Source organism: Dermacentor albipictus, chromosome 3 (genome assembly GCF_038994185.2).
Source record: "Dermacentor albipictus isolate Rhodes 1998 colony chromosome 3, USDA_Dalb.pri_finalv2, whole genome shotgun sequence".
NCBI classification, from domain to species: domain Eukaryota; kingdom Metazoa; phylum Arthropoda; class Arachnida; order Ixodida; family Ixodidae; genus Dermacentor; species Dermacentor albipictus.
Genome location: NC_091823.1, coordinates 130,689,069 through 130,717,020, shown reverse-complemented (window position 1 = coordinate 130,717,020; position 27,952 = coordinate 130,689,069). Strand labels below are relative to the sequence as shown.

Sequence of the window (27,952 nt, the reverse complement as noted above, 5' to 3'; positions counted from 1 at the left end):
AACATCTGACCTCTTGCGTCAACATCACGGACAAAGGATCGAGATTTGCTGAGAAGTTTGGTTGCCAATAGAAGCCCTATAGGTATGCCAGTAGTTTTTCTTCGATGCATGCTTGTCCAGCTGCCCTGCCGTTGCTCTGCCTGCAGAGTGAGAACACTAAAACAAACCACGCATTCTGACGAGTGATCACACGTTTGGCCAATAGATTTGCCTTCAATCGCGTTGCACGATGTTGCCTTCTTTTTCCTTGCTCCATGACTAGTACACCGTGCCGCCATTCTGCAACGACAGCCGTTGCTCCCATCTCCATGGCTATAGTGTCGGTTTGAGTTGGTAAAGCGGCGGCCTTAATAGCCTCACCTGTTTTGAACAGCCATGCCATGGCGCTGCGTTGCCATTGCCGTTATAGACAGGGAATGGTCAGATCATTGTCATGAATGACTTTAACGAGAATATCACTGCAGTATCCCCTGGCGAAGGCTCACAGTATGAACTCCCTCGTGCGTGCGACCCTCTGGAATGTATCCGCTTAAGCTTTCGCCTCACTGTCGCCACTCACGGCAAAAAGTGCAAAATTTAATAACCCGCTCAATTTTCCATTCTCATCAGAAATTTGTAGCACTAAAAACAAAAAATGCATATTTTAAATCTTTGTTATTTTATTTGTTGTATTTTAACGTATTCGCTTAAGGGAAAGTGTAGGTGAGAGAATGAGCTGCATTTGCCCTGTTCGCATTCGATGGAGGATAGAACGATAATGCCAGAAAGAGGGCGCACACCCTTCAGGGCGCCCGAGAAAGGCTGCTCACGACAAGTGTGCAGATCGAGAGCCGGACAATCACGTATTGGTGAATTGTGCTAATACTTAGATACCAATACGCAGCGCTGGCGTGTTTCGTCGCGCAGCCTTCTGTTCTGGAAACGTGGAAGCGGTGTGCCACGCAGGGTGCGCTCATGTTGCGATGCGCGTTTTTTTCTCGACATTACAACATTTTTTCGCCTGCTGTTCTTGCGCGTTCCATGCTATCTCCGTTCACGGACGGGCATGGAGCCGACTCGGGTAAAACTCGTGTGAACGAGAAACTCGGAGCATCCTGCACAGCACCCTTGGTCATGTTTTTCGCTTTCTGACCAGTATGAAGTGGTGCCCATCTGAGCATTCGCTACTCCGGCTGCACCAGGCGCTCTACGTCAGCTACATTCGGTGTAACCTGCCAGTTTTGTTGAGTGTGAGCCCGTCCTGTTGGAGCACGCTTGAAAATGCCCAGGCAGAAATGCTGAGATGTCCAGGGGTGCCACTTTCCACTTCAACTTATGCTACAATTGAAGAAGCTCGCGTCACCCCTGTGCCTCATTCTACGATGTCAACTTCTTCGAGTATTCCTGCGGCTGCTGTGCCATCACCAACGCCACCTCATATTGACACTTCCCGGCACACGGCCGGACGTTGGGAGCCATTAATAGTCAATAAAATGTCTTTAAACTTCCAGAATTTCTAAGAAGTCGCGAAACCCTACCGTGTGTCTCAGCCGTCTAAAACTTGAATATATGAATACGTCTTGGACAAACTTTCTGCGGGCCTAGCTGGTGCACACTTGACAGACATATTTAAAGCGCAAATAAGAGACACGGCACAAAAGGAACTTCATACACAGGACAGGCGCTACTTTCAACTGTCAGTTGAAAATAGCGCCTGCCCTGTGCATGACCTTCCTTTTGTGCCGTGTCTCTTGTTTGGGCTTTAAGTATCCTTGAATACATGTCAACAAGTATGGCTTGTTCGTGAATCTATATACAGACGGCTCGTCATGCGTGTCAGTTGAAGCTTTCGTCGTGCTTGTGCATCAAGTCATTCGACGGTTTCGTGTGCGTAACCAGTCTACACCAACATACACGGAACCAGTGGCAATCAGAGAGGCAGTTGTTCGCTATATTTCGCGATGGCCTCCTTTAGTATGGACAACCTTCAGTTACGCAAAATTGACTGTCGAGCTACTTAGGTTGTAATGAAAAAAAAAGCTTCGAACTGCCGTGCTATCACTCCAGCGGAAGAGAACAATCGCCACATTACGTTTCAACGGGTTCCCAGTCATTGTGGTGCACACCGCAACGAAGTGGCCGATGCCAAAACAAAGAGGGCATTCAAAGAACCACAGCCACTGCTTGCAATTCCTTTTTCAAGAGAGAACACCAACCGCCTTGCCTCAAGTGTAACCGGAAAAACGACAAAAAAGCAACGGTACAATCTGGATAATCGCCACAGACGACTCCAATGATTCTACCCTACCATGAAGTTTAAGCTACCACCTAAATCTCAACGCAGCTGTGCTAGTCACCTGCACAGACTTAAGCTGGGGGTGCTGTTTACACGCGGGTGCGCGCAGCTCAAGCGACGCAACGTGCCTCCAGACTTTGAGCTATGCTTTGTGAACGAGACTATACGTCATGTGCTTTGTGACTGCCCTCAGACGTGGAAGAGCGACAAACGCTGAGCAAGTACCTCACGCCCCTCGAGAGCCAGCCGCTGTCGGAGGACATCATTTATTCACCTTACCAGGCGTAAAGTCGAGTTTAAAGGCCATCCACGCCTTACTTGGCTTTTTAAAGGTACGGGCCTGGACTGTGAGCAGTATAAATTGATTGTCACATGTTTTACATCCTCCTTCTCTCGTCCTCGTGACTCATCACAGGCCTCTTTCTGCCCTTTTTTGTTTCCCATTCCGCCAGCGCGGAGTAGCTGGTTAGAGGAATGTACCTGAGGCCGACCTCTTTCCATTTTGTATCATAAAAGGTTTGTCTCCCTCTTTCTTTCGCTTTGTATCTTGTGGAGCTATCTGGATAATGTACAATTGCGTGCGCTATGCCCAATAGATCCGCACTGCTTTTGTTTTTTGAAAATATTGTCGCAAGTCGGTCGCTCGTATGTCTGCGAATGAATTTTTTTGGCAAGCAATAACGATCCTGAATGCATTCGTTATTCGCATACACACACTCAGGAAACACGTGTGCGAGGTAAACATGGCGGCCTTGATACTGTAAGCCTCTGCTGCATCGCAACGAGCAACAAATAAAGCTGACTTGTCCATTCTTAAATGCGTGCTAGAGACTCGCTCTAGCTTTTGATATAACCATGCAACACATAATGCTCGTCGGCTCAGGCAAGCAAGATGCAAGTGGAAATCCTTGGGAACGAGGCTTATGACAGTGCTTTGCCTAGATGAATGGTTACGGAGATGATGACGATTTATGTCCAAGCACCAGCAGGAGGCAACGGTGCTGCCTCCTTCGAATAGCAGCCGATGATAAAGGTGCAGGAAATTTAGACGTACCAACGCGTATCTTGAGGCTCTTTCCTGTAGAGGGATCCTTAAGGTCACCTATCACTTTCACCATGGCAAGTCCCATGTCGCAAATCCTCTCCGAATGGTTGGGCTCCGGCTCAGGGGCACCGGACACCACCATGTACGCGTCGCCGATAGTTTCCACCTGGTGGAGAAAAACATGAACACTAAGTCATCAATAAATGCAACTCTTTTCTTGAGCATTGCAAAAAACAATTTTCGTCTTTACCGCATTATGCCAACAGACAATAAAGCTAAGGAAAGCACCCACCCCCGCGACCATGAGCTGCTCGTGTTGTTGCTGCGAGGGGATGGTTTACTACATATGTGCAAATACCGAAGAAAGTGGATGGGATAACAGCCGAATTCACTAAATATTGCATGCAAACTGCGGAAGATACGCGCTCGGCTCCCACCGACGGTAAGCTGTTCTTTCATCCACTTAAATTTCTCATTACCTCCTAATTTGTACACTCCGATGAAAACATCAAATAATTCCCATGTGCTTTCCTGTACGTTAATAACTGCTTGCGTTATACAATTAGGCTAAACAAACAACAGAGCCCCTCGCCTTCTCTTCTTATCGTGGTCATTTGTTCATCAAACTTGCTGGCCTATTGTTGCATCCATCCACCATGCAAGCCTTCTTTGACTACTTTATTAACGAGAACCACGCTGGCTGCCTCATATCAGCAACAACACGCAGCACACGCGGCGAGCATATAAACACACAAAGAATCTACTCGCGCAATGCGCGTTCAACAGTATTAAAGACACGACTTATAAATGCGAAGCCCCTTATTGCGCGATGACGTGACAACGCTCACTGCGCAGAAAATTCTAAAATCAATTTGGATGCCACCGCAGACTTCTGCTCCTCCTTAAAGGAACTGGCAGTTCGCTTGCTGGACCATCGTTGTGGAGCTGTGCTGACGGCGATGGCTGGAGTTGTGAATCTCTAGTAACGACGATGTCAGATGCATGTGGTAGTTCTACTTCATGGTTTGAGTACTTAAGTCGGACCATGTCTGAGGGTGGCAGGTGGTCTACGTGCACAAAGCGCACTTCGTTTCGCACGTGTAGCACCTCGGCGACGACCTCAAAAGCACTTTTCCAGGCCACCCGGTCACATTTCCACGCACTTAGAGCACCACCACACGATTACTAACACCAAACATTTCTGACTGGCCTCTGCGGTAATAATCACAGTCCTTTATTTTCGTAGTTTTAACACCCAATGCATATTTCACGTATCGACGCAGTAATGACAAGAGGACTCACAATTTCCTCCGAACAGACAACTCAGCAGGCGTTTAACGAGTGAATGTGTCGGTCGTTGTCCGGTAGCAAAATACAAAGTTATTTAATCTCTTTTGCAGTGTCCTTGTAAAGCCCTTCTCTGTACCTTCTAGCAGCCTCTTGAGCAGTACCTTCTTGAAGTGTGCGCTTCGCAGCCTCGTTTCATTTCGGAAGTTGTGGCGGTGTCAGCGTGTGCTTAACTCCATTTGCACGAAGGAAATCTTTAAAACGAACTGCTCGAAATTGCGGCCTGCTGTCACTACCTTGTAAGGAAAACTATACGATGCAAGCAAGGAATGCGCGGCTTCCAGCGTCTTCATGGCGGTGGTTCCATTCATCATTTTAATTTTCAGCCCGAGCATCGATGGCTGCAAAAATGGTTTCCGTTTCTCTCCCGCGAAACTTAAATGCACCCTATCCCTAACATTTTGACACACTGGCCATGGTGACAAAGTTGCTGCTTTTGCTAAAGCAGAGACTGTCTGGCATGCTTGAAGTTTTTGTACTGCTTGTTTGTGGGCCTCGGCCATGCACGGCCGCCATACCGTTTAGCTCGCTAAAGCTTTCATTGTACGAATTTGTTGTTCATGCAGCATCTGCAAGACGGACCTTTGCAAAGACACTGGCACAACAACTCCACTGGTCCATACAACGCACCGAGGATAGCTTCAGCTACTCGGGGACTGTTTTGGCCCGACCATGCGATGTCATGTCCCGCACAGCATTTAGTGCTTTGTCACTTCTCCTTTCACGGCTAACATCCTTTGAAGCCAAGCGCGACTCATTAGGTGCTGAAATTATAAGCATTTTTTCATAACGGTTCTCGTTGTCCTTGTCTGGCCGCGGCAAGCGAGACAATGCGTCTGAATAGCTAATAACTGAGCCTGATTTATGCCTAATTTTGTTGCAATAAATCACAAAAATTACTGACCATGCGGTGCGCTTTTGCAGTTGGCACAGCACTGACCTGCTGTTTAGAATCAAACAAAAATGTTTAAAGGCTATTTATCACTCACTGCACCAAATAATCAGCCATACAGGTATTGGGAAACGTTTTTACGATAAACATGATGCTTAGTACTTCTTTTTTGATTTGTGTTTAGTTTCTCTTAAATGCCGACGAGGTCTGTGAAGCAAAAGCCACAGCGTTTTCATAGCCGTTAACAAAGTGCAGTAACATAACATCCAAACCACACTCAGAGGAACCACAAGTAACCATTTATTTTGTTTTGATAAACGTCATAAAGCAGCAGAACCCTCTTATTGGTTAAAATTTCGAGGCATCTGAGGGATGCCTCGACACAGTCACGTTACCACTTCCGTTTAGTTTATTCTCATCGCAAGTACTGCAGTGGTTCGAGCACTGTGGTGAAATTTAGCAAAAATTTTCCATAAAAGAAAATTAACCCCTAAAAGGATTTTAGCAGGTTGCGTTAGTTCGCCATTGTGCATTTTTAATTACTTCCATGTTTTCGGCTCTGGTATACATACCCTTCTTGTAGATATCGTGGCTCAAGTATTTTATACGCTGATGAAAGAAGCTATATTTTTTTCAGTGGTAATCCCCATTTCCTTCTTTGCTTAGGCATCGCAGCCCCCGCTCTTCTCCATCGCAACACTAAATGTATTATTCCCAGTGATGACCACGTCATCGGGGTTGCAGGCAGTTGTCGGCATATTGTGCAGTATTTGGTGTACGACTGCCTCGTACATAGCGGATGCGCATGCTATGCTATAAGTAAAATATTCAAACTTAAAAATGCCCGTGTGCGTGTTGACAGTGAGGAGTTCTTGCGATGAGAGTGAGCAGTTCTAGGTGCAAGTAAATCTTTACGAGGTCGATATCCGAAATGACAGTTCCGCCTTGCAGAATTGCAAGCATGCCTGCAGGCAACAACCACGGGTAAGAATAAACTTTGATTGTAGAATTTCCTCTGACATGATAGTCACCACAACGCCGAGCTTGCATTGAGTTCTTTTTTGAGACTACCACGAGGGGTGTTGTCCAAGCACTGTGCCTTACCCTATACACGACCTCTGCTATTTCTAGCTTAGTCAATTGTTGCTCAACCTGCTCACGCAGAACGTACCACACTGGTCAGGCTTTGCTAAACACGGGCCGTGTTTCATCCTTTAGAACAATATTTGCTTTAAAACCATTTATAGGACGAAAACCCGAGTCAAAAACGTCGAACACATGGATAAATTTCTTAGACTCGATTTCAGGGGCCTACTTTGAAGTACCTTTTTCCAATGCTTTCAAAAACAATACTTCAAGCCAATTGAGCTTGACCTTGAAAGCAAATCTCATACAATCAACCGTGAGTATTCCAGCACCTTGATTTTGCAATGACCAGCGGCAATTAAAAGAACTGGTTCTGATGGTGCACTTTTACATTCATAACACCCACAGTAGGGACAGTGCTAGCATATTATGAGGCTAATTTCACGTTCGCTTCTCTGAAGCAGGCAATGGAAAAAATGTTTAGCACACTGCACTCCTCACATAACGGACACCGTAGCACCCGTGTTAAATTCCGTAGGAATTACTTTGTCATTTGCCGTACCTTCCTTTACAATGGCGGGCGAACCCTTCAGGTTCGTATGACACAAAGTGAGGAACTCACCATGGCACTTTTCCCGTTTTAAACTGCCTAGTACCTCAATCTTCCACATTTTTGCAATATAATGCTTGTTCATACATCTGAAGCAAGCGCTGTCCAGAAAAGAGCAACTCATGACTGAGAGCTTTCCTCCGCACGAGTGATACTTTGTTTTTTGTTTTCCTTGCAACGAAATCACAAAGCACTTTGCTCTCCTGCTCTTAAGCTTCTGCGTAACCTCTTTCGCAGACGTTTTACGCTGTTGTGTTGCGCGTTGTGGCCAGTAGTCGTCTTCAATTTCTGTAGAGTGTCCGGTGGCGTTAGGCTGCAGCATTTCTTTTGTGTCTTGCTCCTCCCCGTACATTTTTGTCATCGTCGGGCATAGCCAGCTACCAACACCACACTGCGTCTGTGTGTAACCCAGCGACAAGTCGGTCTTGCAGATCATCGCTCAAGAGCGAGCCAAATTCGCGCGTTGCTGCGTCTCTCTTCAGTTCGACTACGGATTCTTCGACATTCTCCTGGGGTTCCTCTTGCGCTGATTGAAGAGAAAGCCTTCAGTAACAAGGGTGCGGCTGGGGGCATAATTCTTCTTAAGAACACCTGTGATTTTGGTGAACGATGCTTTCGTGGGTGTTTCCGGCAAGACCAAGCTCCGAAGTCAATAGCACTAAAAAAGAAACTTCGCTTCTTCTCTTCGTTTGCAGCAGTGAATAAATAAAAGCGCTCTAGGTACACATCGAAGTTGCCGTTATCCGGCTGGAATTACGGCAGCTTTCCAACGATAGTAACTGTGTTCCCATTACGACGTGCCTCTTTTGGCAGCTAAAAGCGCAGAACTCAGTTCATAGAATATAAAACGAGCTCATCACTGAGCAATGTTCTTTCTTTCTCATTAACCCACGCTCCTAGTGCATACAAAGACAGAAATAGCAGGTCGAAGTACTCATTTATTCAATTTATCTTACAGCGTCAATCAACCCTCGCGCTGACATGTTCATTCATAAGAGAACTAGAGAGGTTAGCAACTAATGGTTCAATTGTGGGGTTTTTAACGTCCCGAAACTGCACAGTGGAATATGATGGTCACTGTAGTGTATGGCAGCCGACCAATTTGCACAATGTGAGATTTTTTAACGGGCACCCTCCGCATGGTACATGAGCATTTTCGTTTTACGCCCTCATTAGAATGCGGCTGCTGCGCCCGGAAATTGCGCGCGCTCTTTGAGCTCTCAGCATAATGCTTTAGCCACTGATCTATAGTGCAGTCAAAGCAATTGTGTGAAACATATCATTATAAACTATCATTCAAATGGCATACACAACTCTTCCTTCCATATCACTGTCACGCATGACCACAAACACTTCTCAAATATCCAATAAAGCACAGTGGCATTACTACAGCAGCAAAATGCCTTTTTGACACATGAGCAATTCCCCTCAAGCACTTTGGTCACTAAACGAAAGCATGCTGTGAGACATACCTTGTAGACACCATGCTTTTCAGTGAGCTCGTCGAATAGGGAGTACATGGAGTTGAGCATAGAGACCACCTCCATGGGAGTGATTCGGCTACAGATCTCCGTGAAGGAGACCACGTCGCTGAACAGAATGGTCACCGAGTCGAAGTACTGCAAAGCAGACCGCAGAAAGAGCCACGCTTTTAAAACCCCTGTGGTCACGGCGTACTGAAAAATCGTGTGCGCCACATATTTTCCTCATTTTTGTGCAGTAGTGTCAAGTAATAGACAATTAACGTTAAGCTCAGGATCAATTTTGCAAGCAGCATGCATCCACCTTACTTCTGAGTAAACGGTATTGCTGCAGACGACCGCTTCGGTGTATGCACAACTTTGTTTGACCCTTGAGACTGAAGGGGCTTCGGCTGTCAGTTACGGCCAATAATTAAATTGTGCATGTGATTCGGGCGGCTGATTAATTTTTTTTTTTGTAATGGGATGTAGCACCGCTGAGTGAAATATATATAGTATTTAGATACTCTTTTATTATGATGGCGTAAGGTGCACAAAAATTCATTCGGCCATATTGAATTTTGTTTCATTGAGTGTACAGCACGTATGGATTAAATAATGTAAATCTGACACATATATCGAAAGTCCCTCATAGTCTGTCAATGACGGAATTCAGCGCGCTAATTGTAGAGAGAAAGAAAAGAATGCATAGAAAGGCCGGGAGGTTAACCAGAGGCAGTTCCGGTTGTCTACTCTGCGCGGGGGAAGGGTGAAGGGGGGATAAACAGAGAAAGAGAGCGGAAGGGGGAGATAGAAAGAGATAGAGACTAGCACGACCAAACCGTGTACACTACAGAGCGGTAGGGGGCGGCGTTCTTATAGTCTATCGTGAAGCCCCGCAGACCGCAAGAACCTTAATGACGCGAGTAAAGCATTTAGGGTGGTTGTTCTGTGGGAGTACTGACCTAAAGCTTTCAGTTCTGATAGTGGACGATAAACTGGTCCAGTACTCTGCACAGCACTTGTGTCTGAGCACTACATCGCGGGCAGACACAGATAATATGTGCGACCGTTTCATCGATGTAGCATGTGGCGCACATGGGGCTGTTGGTTATTCCAATAAGGAAAGCATACGAGTTCGTAAGTGCAACGCCTAGCCACATACGGTACAGCATGGTCTGTTCACGTCGCGGTAACCCAAGCGGTAGGTGCATCCGTATGTCTGGAGACAACAAAAGCAAACGACGCATGGTGAAAGCGTTCGAGTGCGCTAATTGTAGTTCAATTAAGATATTCTAAAGCAGCGCTCGCACAGACACGTCTTTAATAGTACCTCGGCGCTAAACATCCGAATCTAATTAAAAATAAATGAGCCCGAGTAACGTAGATGGTATTCTAGAAATAGAGGATATGCAAACGCCACAAGTAGGCTTCCACGTACACCTCGTGTGACCTAAGCAAAATGGCAGACCTCAGAATGGAGTCGTCAGAATGCCGGCTAGTGACACCATCTCTGCCGTGCTCCGCTCCCCGTAAGGTTCAATCTTTCAAAACACGTGTCTTGACTCCAACAGTGCTGATGACGGGAACGCGGCCACTTTTGTAGGGGCAGGTTAAAAGTGGGAAGAAGCCGACTTATGGAATTTCGCATACGATTTCTTACAATGTCCACGACACATACATATTATCATATGCGGCGATATATCAGCCTTTGATTCCTTATTACGAACATTTTTTCTGGTATGTGCTTTTAGTGGCGCAACACACCTAATTTCTGGCGAATATTGGCGGTGAAGGTTGCATTTTTTTACCAATAAATGCAAGCGTCTCTTTAATTTTCACGTATCCCGCCATCTTATTCACTACATATTGCTTATTTTCGCGCATTGGTCGCATTACAGCATTTGCTCTCTGCATTATGTGCAGGCTTCACGAATGACTTGCCGCGGACACACGTGAAGTTTACCATCGGGCAGTTGAAAGAGGACATGACATCTTATTTTAATGGTTTCTAAGTAACTGTGGCAACCTTGGAAATGAGAAAACAGGCAGAGCCACTCGATCTTCACATAACAGTGGCGAATGTGCCGCTACATATATGCCACGAACACACGCAGTGGGAATGCTCCGTCCGCTTACCTTGGCCCAATGGAATTCGGCAGACTTTAAAACCTCGCGCCTTTGTTACCTGGATCCTGATCTAAAGCTCCACCTTCCACATGACTTACGACAACGGGACGTAACTTTCTGTTATTGTCAGTGGCTTGGAGTAGCCTTTAATATAATGCGTACTCTTACCTCATCAAATGGTAAAAAAACTAGAATGTGAAGTTTGCGGATGCAAAGAGATGATAGCACACCTTTTATGTGATTGTCGTCGTTTCCATGCACAAATCTGTGAGCATCACGCTCGATAAAATCGACAACCGTGCACTTACGGAACTCAGAATTCCGTGACCCTGGGCCCAGCTGAAGGCGGCCCGAACTGCTTGAAAAGTGCTAATGTGTGTGTTTTTTTAAGAAACGAGACTCATTCAAAAGATTGTATAATGTGGAAACTGCTATGTTCCTTTCATGTTGTTTAATCCTCTATAGTTTTCTTACCTTTTCTACCCCTTGCCCCATCCCCCTGTGCAGAGTAGCCACCCGGACACACTTAATCTGGTTAATCTATCTGCCTTTGAGCTTTTCTTTTCACTCCCCTCATTGTGCGCTATAGCTCTAATTAATTTTACTGCTCATCATTTAGAGCAAGTCATATTCATCAAAAATTGGAACTTCTCTGGTATCCTATGTGGAGGCAAAACCATCAAGGCACTAGTTTGTTTTCGTTATAAAAATTATTTCTCGTATGTGGTGGCTCTTTTGCATGCCAAGAAACAATTACCTTGGTATTTTTAACACTGAGAAGCGAGGTAACGTTTCCGTAAAAGCTAATTATTCTGCAAATTATCATTATATGTCACGACCAAAACAGTATATAAGCAAAACCAAAGCCAACTACGCTGTGGTGATCAGTAAAGTAGTGGCTCTTTGTTTGAACATCGCTGGCCTCGACGAGAGCGCGCCGCTCTTTTATACAGCTGTTATGACGCCAGTGCCCTAGCGGGAGGAACGGGAGTTAGGCCGCAGCACCGGCTGTGCGACCGCAGGCGAGCGCAAGAGTTGAGCCCGGCTTGCAGCTGTTGTGACGTCAGTGCCCTAGCGGGAGGAGCGGGAGTTAGGCAGCAGTACCATCTGTGCCACCGCAGGCGAGCGCACGAGCTGAGACCCGGCTATGTAGCTACGCGGCCGCAAGCGAGCACACGAGTTGAGCCTCCGCTTTTGCAGCTGTTATGACGTCATATGGTAGCTACGCGGCCGCGCGCGGCGCAGCAAGGTAGAGCGTGGTTGTGCGGCTAGTATGCTTCGCATAAAAAAATTGATACTGCTGTGCAAGAGGTTTCTAAAAATTATTTGCAAAGAAATGGTCTAAAGTGGTTGCTGTTTTTTTTTTTGTGTGTGTGTAACATCTCACTCACCCAGAGTAAGCATGCTTTTTTAAACAACAAAATATTCTGAATGAAGACACGAGTGGCACAAGGCTTTCGCCATCTATATCTGTAATAAGTAGGACGACGTCAGTTGATTGGCAGTTTGAGGATTTAAAGTAGGCTAATGGGTGGAGGGCGGGTGGCATCATAGTGGACGTCCGCTTATAGTTGAGAACTGATGTTGGGCTATGCGTTGAAAATCTTCCCTTATACCGCCTACTAACATTAACTGGATCCGATGACCGATGTTCATGATATCCTGGACAACGAACTTTATTAGGTAGTGTTCAAAATAGGAGACCTGGTGCTTGGGGAAGCCATCGCCCAGCCGTACAAACGAGCGCAAGGAAGCGTACCAAGGAGCTTGAGTTTCTGGGCACACGAAGCCGCTTGCGACACGCTGTTTCTGAACCTCCCTGTTTTCAGGAAACACAACACGGAAGCCCGTCGATGACTCCGCCAAGAAATGTGAGCGTGAATAGCTCAAACCTGAGCACCATTAGTGGTTGGAGAAATAGCGAAGGCACCATTGCAGCTGCCCCCTTAATTGAAACCGCCCTTTCGAAGCACATCCCTTTAGGAAGATCCCACCGAGAATAATGGATCCCTGAAACAAGGCAGACCGCACTACTCACTAAAGATTGTGCTTCAAATGTCTCGAAATAGAGTTGGGAGATCTGTGTGTACTAAAAGAAATAAACAAGCCACCGCATGTCTGAAACGCTTTGGCTGCATAATGCGACCTCGTGGAATGAATCAGTGCCAGTTAATTAGGCTACGATAGATAGGCAAGCACAGTTTTCGCCAACCTACTCTCGAACGGCGAGAATTGCGGGCAGCGAAGCGCGCCACAATATCGGCCTTGACGTAGGCGGCGGTTGTCACGTGCGCATAATCCACGCGAAAACATTCGAAGAGCTTAACGAGCATCTGAGAACCGCTGCACGCGTTAAGGGCATGAGTTCAAGGTGGCGCTCCTAGTGCTTCATGGCCATCCTCTGCCTTGCTCTTGTATGTAGTTAACCGATATTACAAAACGCCGCGGTAAACCTGAAACTCGAAACTGAAGCCGTTGTTACGCGTGCTCATTTCGCGGTCTTTTGTCTTTATACACTTGGTGCGGCCGATGGTGCGTAAATGAGCGGCAGCGTTGCGACATGTATGAGTCAAGGATTCAGTGGCCCGCGTCACCTGATCTCCAGTCAGAGTGGCGTCTGGTGTTGCTAGGCAGCTGCGACGCTTATCCTTGAATGAATGAATGTGTGTTGTTTAGTGGCGCAAGGGCCAGGTGTGGCCAAAGAGCGCCATGACTTATAATGTTGGATTAAGCGCTGATTTGTGAGTGGCGATGGTGGGATGTAGCATGGCTGTAAAGTGGCCTAAAATCAATCCGTATCATAGAAGCGTAAAATGATATATGGAATAAAATTATTATAGTGATACATGTAGTTGTCTATGGAGATAGTATGCATGATAAATGAACATGGTGCTAAAATGCAAGAACATGGAAATAGCACCTGTGCCTCCGGGAGGCCTTTGAGCCCAAAGGCTGGGAGGCAGGTGCTTTCTCTTAATGCAGTTACCGCAGCCGAGACCTCACGTAAGAGGCCACGCTACGGACTTCCTGGTGATATAACATGAAACTTTTGCACATCTTTTAAAAATTCTAACAAGGATTGATATTTAAAGAGCGGTTCTATGCCTATGATCATAAGAGGATGAAGTGGAATTTGTTGCCGGTGTGGTAATGGAAAATGCTCTTTTCTATTTGCGTCTAATTCAGTACATTGCAGCAGGATGTGAAGCACGGTAAGTGGCTCACCACATTTATCACACATGGGTGGATCGCCACCGGACAAGAGGTATGTGTGTGTGTTGTATGTGTGTCCTATCCTGAGTCTGCAAAGTGTCACTTCTGTATGGCGATTCTTTGATACCGGCGGCCAGTTACCAAGATACGGCTTGATAACATGTAGTTTATTTTCTGTTTGTGTGTCCCACAAGCGCTGCCAGAAAGCCCTTAACTTTTTTCTTATTGAGGGCTTGAGGTCCATTACAGGGACAGTCGTGGAAGTGTTGGAAGCGTTCGCGTGGACGGATGTGGCTAGCTGATCAGCCAACACGTTTCCCTCTATCTCTCGGTGCCCCGGAACCCAGCATACCACGATTTGCTGCTTGGATGCATAGGTGGTTAGTAATGCTGAGTAAAGAGATACAATGATAGGGTTCTGATATTTTTTTGACAGTTTTCAAAGCGTTTGCGACGCTCAATGAATCTGTGTATATAACTGCTTTTGGGATATTATTTTCTTTAATGTGTTCAACGGCGGCCAATATCGCATAGGCCTCTGCAGTGAAAATACTTGTGCTAGGATGCAGAACACCGTAAACCGAAAAGGATGGGCCGACGGCTGCGTAGGACACGCTAGAATAACACTTCGATGCGTCAGTAAAAAATTCAGGAGAGGAATATTTGTGCTGTAATTCTAGGAAGTGCATACGGATATGCGCGACAGGCGCGCGCTTTGTAACAGCTACGATAGATGTATCACAGTGTATAGGTTGCCACTGCCAGGGCGGCGGCCGTATAACAGGGGGCATAAGGTGGTATTCAAGCAGTGGAACCCTTGTTTCTTCAGCTATGTCTCTAACACGCAATGAGAAAGGCTTTGCCACTGTGGGCCGGTTGCGGAAAAGTTGAGAACTGAACAAATCATTTATAGTGGAATACGCGGGGTGGTCACTGTTTGCGTTCACTCTCAGAAAATACATGAACGACGAATATGTTCTCTGAAGATGAAGTGACCACTCATCCGATTCAACGTAAAGGCTTTCCACTGGGCTTGTTCTAAAGGCCCCTGTTGATAGGCGAATTCCTAAGTGTTGTACAGGGTCTAGCATCTTCAGAGCAGTTGGAGTTGCCGACTGGTAAACTATGGCTCCATAGTCTAGTCGTGTGCGTATGAGGCTTTTATATAGGTTCATGAGACATTTTCTATCACTGCCCCAGGTTCTGCGTGACAGCACCTTTAAGATATTCATTGTTTTCATACATTTGTTTTTAAGATACTTTATGTGCTGTATAAAGGTTAATTTCGCGTCTAAGATTATGCCTAAGAATTTATGTTCCCTGTTTACGGGCAGACGCTCACCATGCAACATAATTTCAGGATCAGGGTGCAGGCCTCTTTTTCTAGAAAAAACGACACATGTGCTTTTTTGTGGGTTCAGTCTGAACCCATTCTCATCAGTCCATTTGGAGACATTGTTAAGACAAAGCTGGACCTGTCGCTCACAGATTGCGAGTGAACTTGATTGAAAACCTATCTGCACATCATCAACATACGTTGAATAGAAGATGTTACGTGGTATGTGTAGACGAAGAGAATTCATTTTTGCTATAAAGAGCGTGCAGCTGAGCACCCCGCCCTGCGGCACTCCAGTTTCCTGTACAAATTTCCGTGACAGAACGTTGCCCACTCGAACACGGAATGTGCGATTAGACAGATAACTTTCGATAATATTGAACATATTACCGTGTATACCTAACTGTGAGAGGTCTCTCAATATCCCAAAGCGCCACGTAGTGTCATATGCTTTCTCCATATCTAGGAATACTTATACGAAAAACTGCTTATGAACAAAAGCTTCACGGATACGTGCCTCGATACGTATGAGATGGTCATTGGTGGATCGACCCTCCCGAAACCCACACTGGTATGGGTCGAGTAATTTGTTTGATTCGAGGAAGTGTAGTAGGCGACAATTAATCATTTTTTCGAAAACTTTGCACAGGCAACTTGTTAATGCTATTGGTCTGTAACTTGATACAGAGGAAGGATCCTTTCCGTGTTTTAGAATTGGAATTACAGTAGCCTCCTTCCAAACACAGGCGATCTCGCCCGAAAACCATATAACATTGTAAAGGTAAAGGGGGGTTTTTTGTGTTTCGGAGGGTAGTTGTTTCAACATCTCATATATTACGAGGTCTGAGCCTGGGGCGGATGTATTACAATCATTCAGTGTTGCCTGCAGTTCTGCTATGGAGAATGGTTCGTTATACGCCACACTTTTATCACATTTTCTTTGTAACTTTTGCTGTTCTATTCGCGTTTTCTACTTTAAGAAGGTTTCGGAGCAGTGCGAGGAGCTTGATAGGTATTCAAAATGTGCACCAAGAAAGTTGGCTTGATCTTCCAGGCTTTCTCCGTGGCTATTTACTAAAGGCAGGCAATATGTTTGTTGCCCATTGACTTTTTTCACTCCATTCCATACTTTGCTCTCATCTGTGTACGAGTTGATGCTTGCTATATACTTCGCCCAACTCTCTCGTCTTGCTTGTCGGCGCGTTCTCCTTGCCTGGGATTTGATATGTTTAAAGTTTTCCAGGTTTTCTGCTGTTGGAGAATCGCGAAGCATCGCCCACGCTTTGTTCTGGTCCCTCCGTGCTTGCCTACATGCATCGTTCCACCAGGGAACACGCCGTTTGGAACCCATGCCGCTCGCTTGAGTAATACATTTACATGCGGCATCAAGTATAAAAGCTGTAAAATATGCAACAGCGTCCTCTAAGGTTATACCGGACATCTCAGACCAGGTCATATGTGTAAGAGTGCCGTACTGCTCCCAATCGGCTGAGTCAACCTTCCACCGCGGTACCTGCGGAGGAAGTTGGGCTTGTTTCGGCGTAGTTAGGATTATTGGGAAGTGGTCACTCCCATACGAGTTGTTAAGCACACGCCATTTAAAATAGGGTAAAAGTGTCGGCGATAAAATGCTAAGATCGATGGCAGAAAATGACTTGTTAGCCAGGTTAAAATACGTAGGCTCCTTTGTATTTAAGAGGCATGCTCCAGAAGAGAAAAGCATCTGTTCAATGACGCGACCTCGCGCATCACAGCGTGGATCGCCCCACAAACTACTGTGTGCATTAAAATCACCGAGAATCATATAGGGTTCTGGGAGCTCATCTATTAATGATTCTAAATCGCGTCTGCGAAGCTGTTAATGTGGTGGTATGTGCAAAGAGCAGATGGTAATGAGTTTATTTAAAAGTATGGTTCGAACGGCCACGGCCTCAAGGGCCGTTTGGAGCTTTAAAAGCTAACACGATACACTTCTGTCAGCAATAATGGCTACACCGCCAGATGATGCGACAGCATCCTCGCGGTCTTTGCGAAATGTAACATACTTTCGGAGAAAGTGTGTGTGTATAGATTTTAAAAGTGTTTCCTGTAAACACAGCACTTTTGGATTGTGTTTGTGGATGAGTTCTTGTACATCATCTAGGTTTCTAAGAAGACCTCTAATGTTCCATTGAATTATTTGTGTATCCATATTGGAAGTAAATAGGTGCTGTATGTACGGAAATGAAAATTATGCCTTAAATTACAGAGCTCTTTCGAGGCCCTGTAATTGGGGTTTTGCCCTTTCTGGAGCGTTCGAGGGAGCCTCGCCGCTCCTTAGGCGCGTGGCGCGCCGTGAGGACAGGTGAAGTGTCCATTGCCTCTTGCGAGGCGCCGGACACATGCTCTTGCGAGCGAGAAGTTTTCTGTGAGGGTCCTGCCTCGGAAGGCAAGACCCCTGCGCCCACCAGCCCGGAGGTCGGTGGGGCTCCCTGAGGGATCTGGCTGCGCCGGCTGTTGCCAGCGCTGGACGGGGCCGGGGAGGTTGAGGTAGCCTCGGCTGCGCCCACCTTCGTGGTCGTTGGCCCCGCCTGCTGTGGTGGCGTAGCAGCGTTAGCTGCAGTCGCCGAGGGGGCGGATGGCGTCACTGCCGCCTCACTGGGTGTGGGTCGGACAGCCGCCGGAGGCCGTTGTGGCGCTGCCCCCTGACGCGCCACTTCGGCAAAGGTGTGCTTTGGCAGGAAAGATACCCGCCTGCGTGCTTCTTTGAAACTTATGTTTTCTTTTACTTTATTCGTAACTATTTCCTTTTCTTTCTTCCAAGATTGGCACGACCGCGAGTATGCAGCGTGCTCGCCTTCACAGTTTACGCAGTGTAGAGAGTTTTCACACGATTCAGAAGTGTGCTCAGTAGCACTGCATTTAGCGCAGGTTTGGCGGCCTCGGCAGCTCTGTGAGCTGTGACCGAAACGCTGGCATTTGAAGCAACGCAGGGGATTAAGGATGTATGGACGAACACGGAGCTTGATATACCCGGCCTCGATGGACTCGGGCAGGACACTTGTGCCAAAAGTAAGTATCAGATGTTTGGTCTGTATTTCCTTGTTGTCACGCCTCATCTTAATTCGCTTAACCTTGATGACGTTCTGCTCACTAAAGCCCTCCAAGAGCTCAGCCTCAGTCAGCTCCAAGAGATCGTCATCGGAGACTACACCACGGGTGGTATTCATAGTTCGATGCGGAGTTACTGTCACTTTGGCGTCGCCAATTGATACTAGCTTGGGTAGGTTTTCATATTGCTTCAGGTTGCGGAGCTCAAAGAAGGGATCACCACTTGCCATTTTTGATGCTTTGTAACCTGTACCAAGAACTTGGGTCAGAGACTTGGACACGAGGAATGGTGATATTGTTCGTACGGGTTTGTTTGGTGTTTCAGAGTGGACAACGTGGAAGCGAGGAAAAGTTTCTTTGTGACAAGCGAAAAATTCTAAAACATCATCGGTGCGCCCCCTCTTCAGGGAGCGACCAGGTAGTGGAGGAAAGGAAGTAGCCATAGGAGATTGTAATTTCGGCAGTAACACCAGCCACCCACCGTGGAGTCCTACAAGGGGACGCTGCAGTACACGCGAAACACGGCCTGCAAACGCCAGCTGTACGTTACCACTATAACCAAATATGAAGTAACCTAGGTTGGCTATTCACACAAGGCTAACCCTTGCTGCCTGGAAAATTTGGAAGTAAGCGGAAGGAAGGAGAAGACAGGAAAGATGTAAAGTGAGAGAAAGACGAAGGCTGGAGGAAGAGAGAGACAGGAAAAGGCAACTACCGATTTCCCCCGGGTGGGTCAGTCCGGGGGTGCCGTCTACGTGAAGCAGAGGCCAAAGAGGTGTGTTGCCTCCACCGGGGGGCCTTAAAGGTCCGAGCACCCGGCATCGGCTCAACCTCCAGGTTCCCCTTTTCCCCGGACACGGCTAAGCCGCGCACGGCTACACGCGGGAGGGTCCAACCCTCATGTGCTCGGGTCCGTGGTGTCGCAACGCACCAAACGCCTGCTGACGCAGACGCCCCTGCGGGGGACGCTTATCCTTGGCCTCGGGAATACTGACTAGCGTTTTTATGTGGCTAGGTCTCAAAAATACAGCCTAGAAAAAGGTCCTAAATGTGCATCCACTGGCATGGAAACACTGCTCGACGCTTTCAAACATTCCGAAATAGTTTCAGCGCCTGATTACGATGAAGCGGTATGAGCCTTGGAATAGAAGATGAAGAAGCGCAGGAGTCTGGGTTCAGAAGAAGGGAAGAAGGAAGTGAGAATAAAATGGTAGACAAGATGGACGCCAGCTCGATAGCAATACTTTCCGTCTATTGTGTCCTTTAACTAGGAGCGCTAGATTATTTCGGCGCAGCCGACAGCGGACTCCAACATGTGGGTGACATTTTTCCTTGAGGAGACCTCCGCAGAGAAGATCATCTTTTCGAGATACCAAGCTGAAGATGAACCAGCGGTAGAAATACCTCGCAAACTCAACTCGGCAGAACTCGTGAACCTGGTTTTAGAAAAGGCTTCTATGGACAATGATGAAGTACGTCGGAAGGGTGCTGTGAAAGTGAACATGCGTCTGGCGATCTTCGACGAATTAGTTCTTCAACCAATGCGTCGAGAGGTCTCTGGATCACAGTCATCGACGGAAGAGGTGAGCCTCGTTTTCAAAGCTCTTTGGCTACAACAAGAGCAGATTTCGCAACAAAACCAGCTGGTGACATCGCTTATAAGCTCTTTAAACGCTGAGAAGCCGGTGACTAAATTTGTAGAACCCTATGCGTACGACGGCATGTCTTCAAGTCCAGAAGGTTGGCTTGAATTCTATGAATATGCCACTGGGAAGAACAATTGGCACTCTAATGAGGACAAGATTACTAACATGCGTAGTTACTTAAGTGGTGTTGCACGGAAGTGGCATGATTTGCACATTATTGAAGAGGCTGGCAACTCTTGGAATCAGTGGAAAGAAAAATTCTAGACGACATTCCGAAGCAACCCAATGCGAAGGTGCGACGCCACGCTTAATTTCAGATGCAAGCAAGGCTCCCTCGTGGAGTATTTCTTTGACAAACGCCGCCTTTTAAAGCTGGCCGAGCCTATGCTTCCTCCGTCTGCCGTAGTAGCACTAATAATGCACGGACTGCACGCGCAAGTCCTGAAGCAAGTGCAAATATGGTCACCTAAAACTATGGATGGGCTCCTGGAGTGCCTTTACGACATACCATTTACTTCAGAAGAAAATATAAGCCCTAGCTCAAGCAGTCACTTCACACCATCTGGCGCGGATTGGTCAAGCCGTAATCAGCGAGAACCGCGCCGCCTTGCAGGCGGCACAGAGAACTTGGGTTGGCGCGCTCCCAGAGGTCGGGTGAATCACGTCGACAGCGACCCTGTCCCCCTAGTTTCGGACGCTGAAGAGGCTCCGACGACAAAAAACTGATAAACAAGGGTGATAAATCCGACCCGATGACCACAACTGAGACTGTTTATTTACCTTCCTCTAGCCTACTTCACATCCCTGTCAAAGTGGGAAACAAACATATGATGGTTTTGGCTGACAGCGGTGCTTCTGTGTCTATAATAAATGCCAAGCTGGAAGATGCAAGTCACCTGCATAGTGGAAGAGTACTATGGGTGCAAGGCTGCGATGGAAAATGACAATGCATAATCAATGGGCCTCAGTAAACATCGAGTTCCAAGGTCATGAAATAGAGAGTGAGGTACTGGTGATTGAGGGGGTGACGTATGACTTTCTGCTATCCAGACCAGATATAAAGAAACTAAAAATCAACGTATACTGGGACGATGCGGTTTTAGTGGAAGGACTATCAAGGCAAGAGACACAGCCGGATAGGAAAGATGACCTGCGAGTTGTCTAGTGCGCGGAGGATATTGCAACGACCTATCCTGAACTGGTATGCATAGGAAGCTATCCACCAGCGATGACTTCACACAAGGTGCCTTTCGAACTAACCGACAAGACCGTCATCCGAAAATCAGCTTATAACCTGTCAAGAGAACGCAAGATATGGTTGAACAAGGAATTGCAGGAGATGCTAGACACCAATATAATCCGGCCTTCGGTGTCACCCTTCGCCTCTCCCATACCTATTGCGCCGAAAGAAGATAGAACTTTCAGACTGTGCACAGATTACAGGGTTACAGATGAGACAGGTGGTTGCCGATGTTTTTAACGTATTGACTTGTGCAAAGGTTTCTGGCAGATCCCGCTAACCAAAGAAACAAAAATGTACACTGCTTTTATGACGCCCTTCGACCTGTACGAGTATAACCGGCTTCCTTTCGACTGGAAAAACTCACCATCATGGTTCCAGAAGATTATGAACGAAGTCCTGAAGCCTTTCCTAGGCGTCTTTTGTAATGTGTACATCGGCGATATTATCGTCTTCTCCAAAACAGAGGCGAAGCACCAGGAACACCTGTCCCAGGCATTAAATGCCTTGAGCTTGGCACACCTCGAGGTTAATTTTAAGAAAAGTGCGTTCTTTCAAAGAAAAGTTGTGTTTCTTGGAAGAGTCTTTGATGGGACTACCAAAAGCACGAAACAATAGTCCGCGAGAGGATATCCCAACTGGTAAAACAATATGACGTCCACTCATTGCGTGTGTTTTGGGATTAGCAGGACAGTTCAGACCCTTCATAAAAGACTGCCATCAAAACAAGATGCCTCGCGCGCCTAACGCAGAAATAAGTTCCATTTGAGTGGGATGAGGAATGTGAGAGAGTCTACCGTGATCTGGTGCACAGAATTTCTGCTGACCCCATTCTACACATACCACATTTCACTTTACCCTTTGAACTGAATACCGACGCCTCACACTATGGGACAGGTGCAGTCTTGTACCAGAAATGTTCAGAAGCATCCGGCCGAGAAAAGCGACACGTAGTAGGTTACTTCAGCTATACCCTCAAGCCACCTGAAGTCAAATACACCACTACTGAAAAGGAAGCTCTTGCAGTCCTTAAAGCAATTCAGTACTTCCATACGTACCTAGAAGGCGCGAAGTTTACTTTGTTCACCGATCACCAGGCCCTCACTCATCTCTTGAATATGACCCAACCTAAGGGACGTATCGCCAGATAGGTGAACTATTTGCAGCAGTTCGATTTCACCATCTCCCACAGACCTGGACCCCTTTTGACTGATGCAGATGCATTGCCTACACTGATACAGGCCAACAACGAGCAATCGGAAGAAATCAATGAAATTAAATTGTGGGAAGGCACTGAACAATTGATTTTTTTATTTGTACCACGATAGCCCAGAATCTGGAGGACACGACGGAAGTTATACACCTGGATTTCGCCGAGCTAAATAAGAAACGAGAAGGAGTCCGAAAAACGCAAGCTTTTCTGCTGGCCATAGATGAATGCACCAGGATGGTCGCGGCACGGGCAGGAAAAGAAGATGCGAATAGTGTCATCGCCCTTCTCGAACGGGATATGTTTAGGACAACCAGGGCGATTGTATGTGACAACGGTCCAGCGTTCAAGAGTGAAAAGCTAGCAAGATGGGCACGAGACCACAATATATCAATCCAATTCTGTGCGCCATACCATACCGCAGCGAATGGCCTTGCAGAGCGTGGTATACGAGATGTCAAACAATACACCAGGATCTACGATAGTTTCCCTGGTGGTTGGCAACGCTCTTTAGAAGCAGCTGTAAGACATCATAATCGCTCCTACACCAGTGGCTTGGGATGCAGCCCGCAGTTCGCTTCTTCAGGAGAAACCCCTATTCTTCAGGTGGACCGTGAACTGGGGCTGTTAGAAAACCTCAAGATCGTCGATGAGAGGAAACAGAAATCGCAGGAGGAGAGGTACTGTAAACGAATGAAAACAAATTTTGACAAGATACATTGCTCAGATATTCCAGACATACAAGTCACCAACCTCATTCTAGTTAGGAAAGGAGTAAGAGAATCCAGTGCCAAATTTTATGGTCCTTACTCTCCGACAAAGACAGCCACTCAGAAAGGAATATTGAAGACTGTGTGGTACATTGGCGAACGTGGCTCAATTGAATGTGCTTCGCTTGGAAACGTTTTCAAGTATTACCCCAGGAGGGGTTAGCAAAAGAAACCTGGAAGGGTGAAGGGGTATGAGCCTTGGAATAGAAGATGAAGAAGCGCAGGAGTCTGGGTTCAGGAGAAGAGAAGAAGGAAGTGAGAATAAAATGGTAGACAAGATGGATGCCAGTTCCATAGCAATACTTTCCGTCTATTGTATCCTCTAACTAGGAACGCTACATACCATATCACAATGGCCCATTAGAGAGGGAGTGCGCATGAATGCTATGCACGAATAACAGCGATGTTAGACCTGACTGAACATTCATTGAAGTGATAATGATCTTCGTTATTTATGCCAAAGTTTCCTGGCCTAGCGAGTGGGGGAAAACACTGCGCTGTGGTCCCACCTAGCTGATAGAAATTCCCAAAGCTGCCACACAAAGGAAGAGTAGAGCCAAACGCTTAAATTGTTTAGGATCTTAGGAGGCTCCGATATTTAATGAAAACTCTGATAGTTAACGATCTTTGCCTCTAGATTTATACGTGCTGTACTTCGCGCATTGAGTTTCAGACACTCTTGTTTGGCGAACGACTTCAACACAAGCTTTTGATTAATACTAAATCCTGTTTAACCAGTATTAACGAAGGTGACGTTGAACGTGGTTTAGCTAAAACTCCGATAGACGTTAACGCCTCAGTGCCCTGTGTTCGGAGGTGCCGTTGGAGTGATCTAGGCGCCCGAGCACACGAGCCATGTTTTAGTGCACGCGTTTGCCTGCTTGCGTCAGCTCAGCCATGCATCTGTTACCGGAAGAAAGATGTCGTGCAATGAACGGGACCATTGCAGCTAGTCAATACGGCCCATAGGTTTGACGCCTTGCATTTGCTTATAAGAAGACATGCCAGCTATAAAGAGGAAACCAAGAGCTTGGAAGCTGCGTGTAAGGCCAAAGAAACAAATCCCCGGGAAGCCTGCCTTTCTATGTTATCACCCCTGCCCTTGCTTCCATCGGTTAATCAATCTCGTTATTTGGGTCTCCGCCATTGAGAGCGCATTCACTACTGTATTTTAACTTTGGAACATGTTTTTACAGCTCTGTCAATCGGTGATAAATCAGCGTTCAAAATAAGTAAAGTATGGTGGACCTGCGGCATGACAGTGGAGGGTTGGGGGCCTGCTCTGCGTGTAGTGATGAGTGCTAGTCAGACCACAGTAGCGTAGCTGGTTGTCTTTATTCACCATAGGTATCATTTAGCTTGACATCGGGACAGCTGGTAAAACACAAATAAAAATATTCCTTTCCGCAAACTTTTACCAACCACTTGTAAGTGTTTTCTAGCCCCTTTGTGCGCTATATATAGGCTCTTCTGAAAGTGAAGATAATCTTCAGTAACTAGTTTGTTCGTCATTATTTTAGGAGATTCCGACGCTAATGCACCTTAAACGGAGAGAGAGAGAGATAGAGAGAAAGAAACCCTTATTTGAAGTAGTGATTTGTCAGTCGAGGTGGGAGGGTCCCTTATTCCAGGAGCCCTCTGGCTTGAATCGCCCTCCGGGCCCGGGCGACGAGTTCGCACTGGTCGACCAGGTCCGGCTTGGAGATCGCAGCCTCCCACGTTTCAGCGAGGAGGTTTGGGTCTGCGTCTGTCGCTATTAGTTGTGACGCTGTGATGCTTGCTCGGTTGTTCTTGCATTGCATGAGGAGGTGCGCCAGGGTGTCTGGCACGTTGCAGTATGGACAGATGTAGCTGTACAGCGTCGGGTGGAAATTATGCAGTAAGCTTCCGTGGGTAAAGGTATTGCTCTGGAGTCGCCTGCAGTCGGTGCCTTCGTTTCTTGTTAGCTTTGGATGTGGTGGAGGGCAGACCCTGCGTCCAAGCCGATAGCGTTGTAGCAGTGCTTGGTAAGTTAACGGTATTGTTTCCGTTTCCTCCTCTGATCTGAGTGAGTGGAACCTGTCTAGAATGTCATGCGGGGAAGCCCGGTTGATGCTTGCACGGGCCGCGGTGTGTGCCGCTTCATTCCCCTCGAGTCCCTCGTGTCCCGGAACCCACATGATGCAGGTGTAAGGGGGAGGAGTATCGCCACGTTTCAGTAAGTTGATCGCTTTGATGGAGATCCTGCCCTTCATGTAGTTGCGTGCCGCTGTTTGAGAGTCGGTGAAGACCACTATGGCATCCTCGCTTGTATGGGTGGCGAGTGCTATAGCGGCCTCCTCAGCTGTCTTCCCGCGTTTGGCGAGAATTGTTGCCAACGCCAGTGTCGTCCCTCTGTAGTCTGTGACGCTGATGGCGAAGGCGTTTCGGCCCGGATACTTGGCTGCAACGTAGCGCGCCTGCGTGTCGTTACGGTGCTTGTGTCTGATGGCGTTTACCCTGGCGAGCCATCTGCCTCGATGGTGTTCTGGATGCATGTTCCGAGTGATCTGAAGAACTTGTAGACATTCTCGCAGCTTCGATGTGATCTTTTCCTTGCGTTCTCCATCGTGTTCTAGATTGGTTACGTATCCTGTGCGTCGGAGGATTGCTTGGCCGGTGGTTGTGAGCTTGAGTCTCTCGATCTGGTTGATGAGGTGCACTTCCGCGAGTTCTTGCCAGGAGTTGTGAACTCCCATGCGAAGCAATCGGTCAGTGGAGGCGGTTGTCGGTAGTCCTAGGGCGAGCTTCGTGGCCTTTCTTATTAGGTTTAGCTTTTGTTTCACGGCTGTCTTCAGGTTGAGGTGAGGATTTCCGTATGTAATGCGGCTGTAAAGGAAGCATTGTACCATTTGCTAAGTGTCGTGCTCTTTGAGGCCATTGCGGCGATTGGCCACCCGTCGTATCAGATGAGTAAGTTGTGCCACGGTGTTGTGTAGCCTGGGGAGTGTGGCGGAGCCAGACCCGTCCTTGCGTATATGGACCCCGAGGACTCGAAGTGAGTCGACTTTCGGTATCGGGACTCCCTGAAGAAAGACTTGTGGGTCCGGTGCGTCGTGGCTTGGGGGCCAGCCCCGGGTGCGTGCCCCAAGTACTAACAGCTCGGATTTATCTGGAGCACAGTGGAGGCCGCAAGTGTTGAGGTACCGTTCGACAATGTTGACCGCCTCCTGAAGACGGGCCTCCTGTTCACCTGTGCTGGCGCCTCTCCTCCACAGTGTGATATCATCTGCATATAGAGCATGGAATATCCCTGGGACGGTGTCTAGGAGGCGGGGAAGTTTGAGGAGGGCCACGTTGAAGAGGAGTGGCGAGACTACCGAACCTTGTGGCGTACCCCTGTTAGGTAGGTGAAATGTCTTGCTCCGGAGGTTGGTAATCCCCACCATGGCCGTACGGTTGGTGAGGAAAGTGCGCATGTAGGCGTATGTTTTGGCACCGAAGCCGATATCTTCTAGGTTACGGAGAATGGCTCCATGGCTCACGTTATCAAAAGCGTCCTTTACGTCTAGTGCTAGAATGGAAGACTTGCTGTGTTTGCTCAAATGGCCAAGAATATCTTCCTTTAGCTGGAAGAGGACGTACTGCGTGGAGAGCATCTCGAGGAAGCCGAACATGGTGTGCGGATAGCGATCTTTTTTCTCGAGATGTGTGGTGAGCCGCTCTTTGACCATGTCTTCAAATTGTTTCCCGGCGCAGGACGTAAGGGAGATGGGGCGGAGATTTGCGATGGAGATGGGTTTGTTTGGCTTGAGTACCATGGTTATCTCCGAGTGTTTCCAGGCTGTTCGTAGCTCGCCCTTAATCCAGCAGTTGTTATAGTACCGAAGGAGAGCCGTCAACGCCCGGGGGGGAGGGGGGGGGTAGCTGTCGAAGGTGCTTGTTGGGGCTCGGGCTCGTATTGCGTGTTAGCCTAAAGAGGGCCGCCTGCAACTCTGCCTGTGTGAAAGGCCGATGTAGCTCTTCGTTCGGCACTCCTTGGTACTCCCTGGGGGAGGAAAGGTTGGTGGCAGTAGTTTGCGGGTTAGCTGAGCCATGTAGCTTCGTCTGAAGTTCTTGGAGTAGCTGTTCCTCTGTGCCGCCATAGTTGTGGATGAGTCGGTGAATTGTATGTCTTTGTTTGGTTTTTGGTGTGGGTGTCCTCAACCAGGGATCGAAGTATATGCCAAGTCTTCTTTGTGCTGAGGGTCCCTTGAAGTTGGTTGCAGAAGGATCGCCAGTTCTGACTCGCTAGCTGTTCAGCGTACTCCTGCGCCTGCATGCTTAATAGGGCAACTCGGCGCTGGAGCTTGCGGTTGAGCTTTTGGCGGCGCCATCGTTTGAGGAATGATCGCCGAGCCTCCCATAAGTGCAGTAGGTGGTCATCGACCACCGGATTGTCCTCGTCTAGCTGAATCGTCCTGGTGTGGCCGTCAGCCGCACCTATGATACCGTTTAGCCAAGCTTCAACTTCTTCGATGTCCGAATCGTTGTCAAGCTCATTCCTATACGCGTTCCAGACAGTGAGTCGCGCCTTTCCTGTCTTTTGCGCACGGTGATATTGTTCAACCTCGATTTGAATTATGCGGTGATCGCTCCCTAGCA

The 27,952-nt window shown here is 47.4% G+C and overlaps 1 protein-coding gene across 1 annotated transcript in view; it reads right to left on the bottom strand.

Annotated features, from left to right (window-relative positions):
• LOC135921136 (soluble guanylate cyclase 88E-like) overlaps positions 1-27,952 on the bottom strand; it is a 131,386-nt gene that overhangs the window by 21,028 nt on the left and 82,406 nt on the right. Inside the window, exons 10-11 of the mRNA XM_065455458.2 lie at positions 8,728-8,874; positions 3,330-3,486 (exon numbers count right to left, since the gene is read on the bottom strand). Of these exons, the coding sequence (XP_065311530.2) occupies positions 3,330-3,486; positions 8,728-8,874 (304 nt within the window). The remainder of the gene's footprint in view (positions 1-3,329; positions 3,487-8,727; positions 8,875-27,952) is intronic.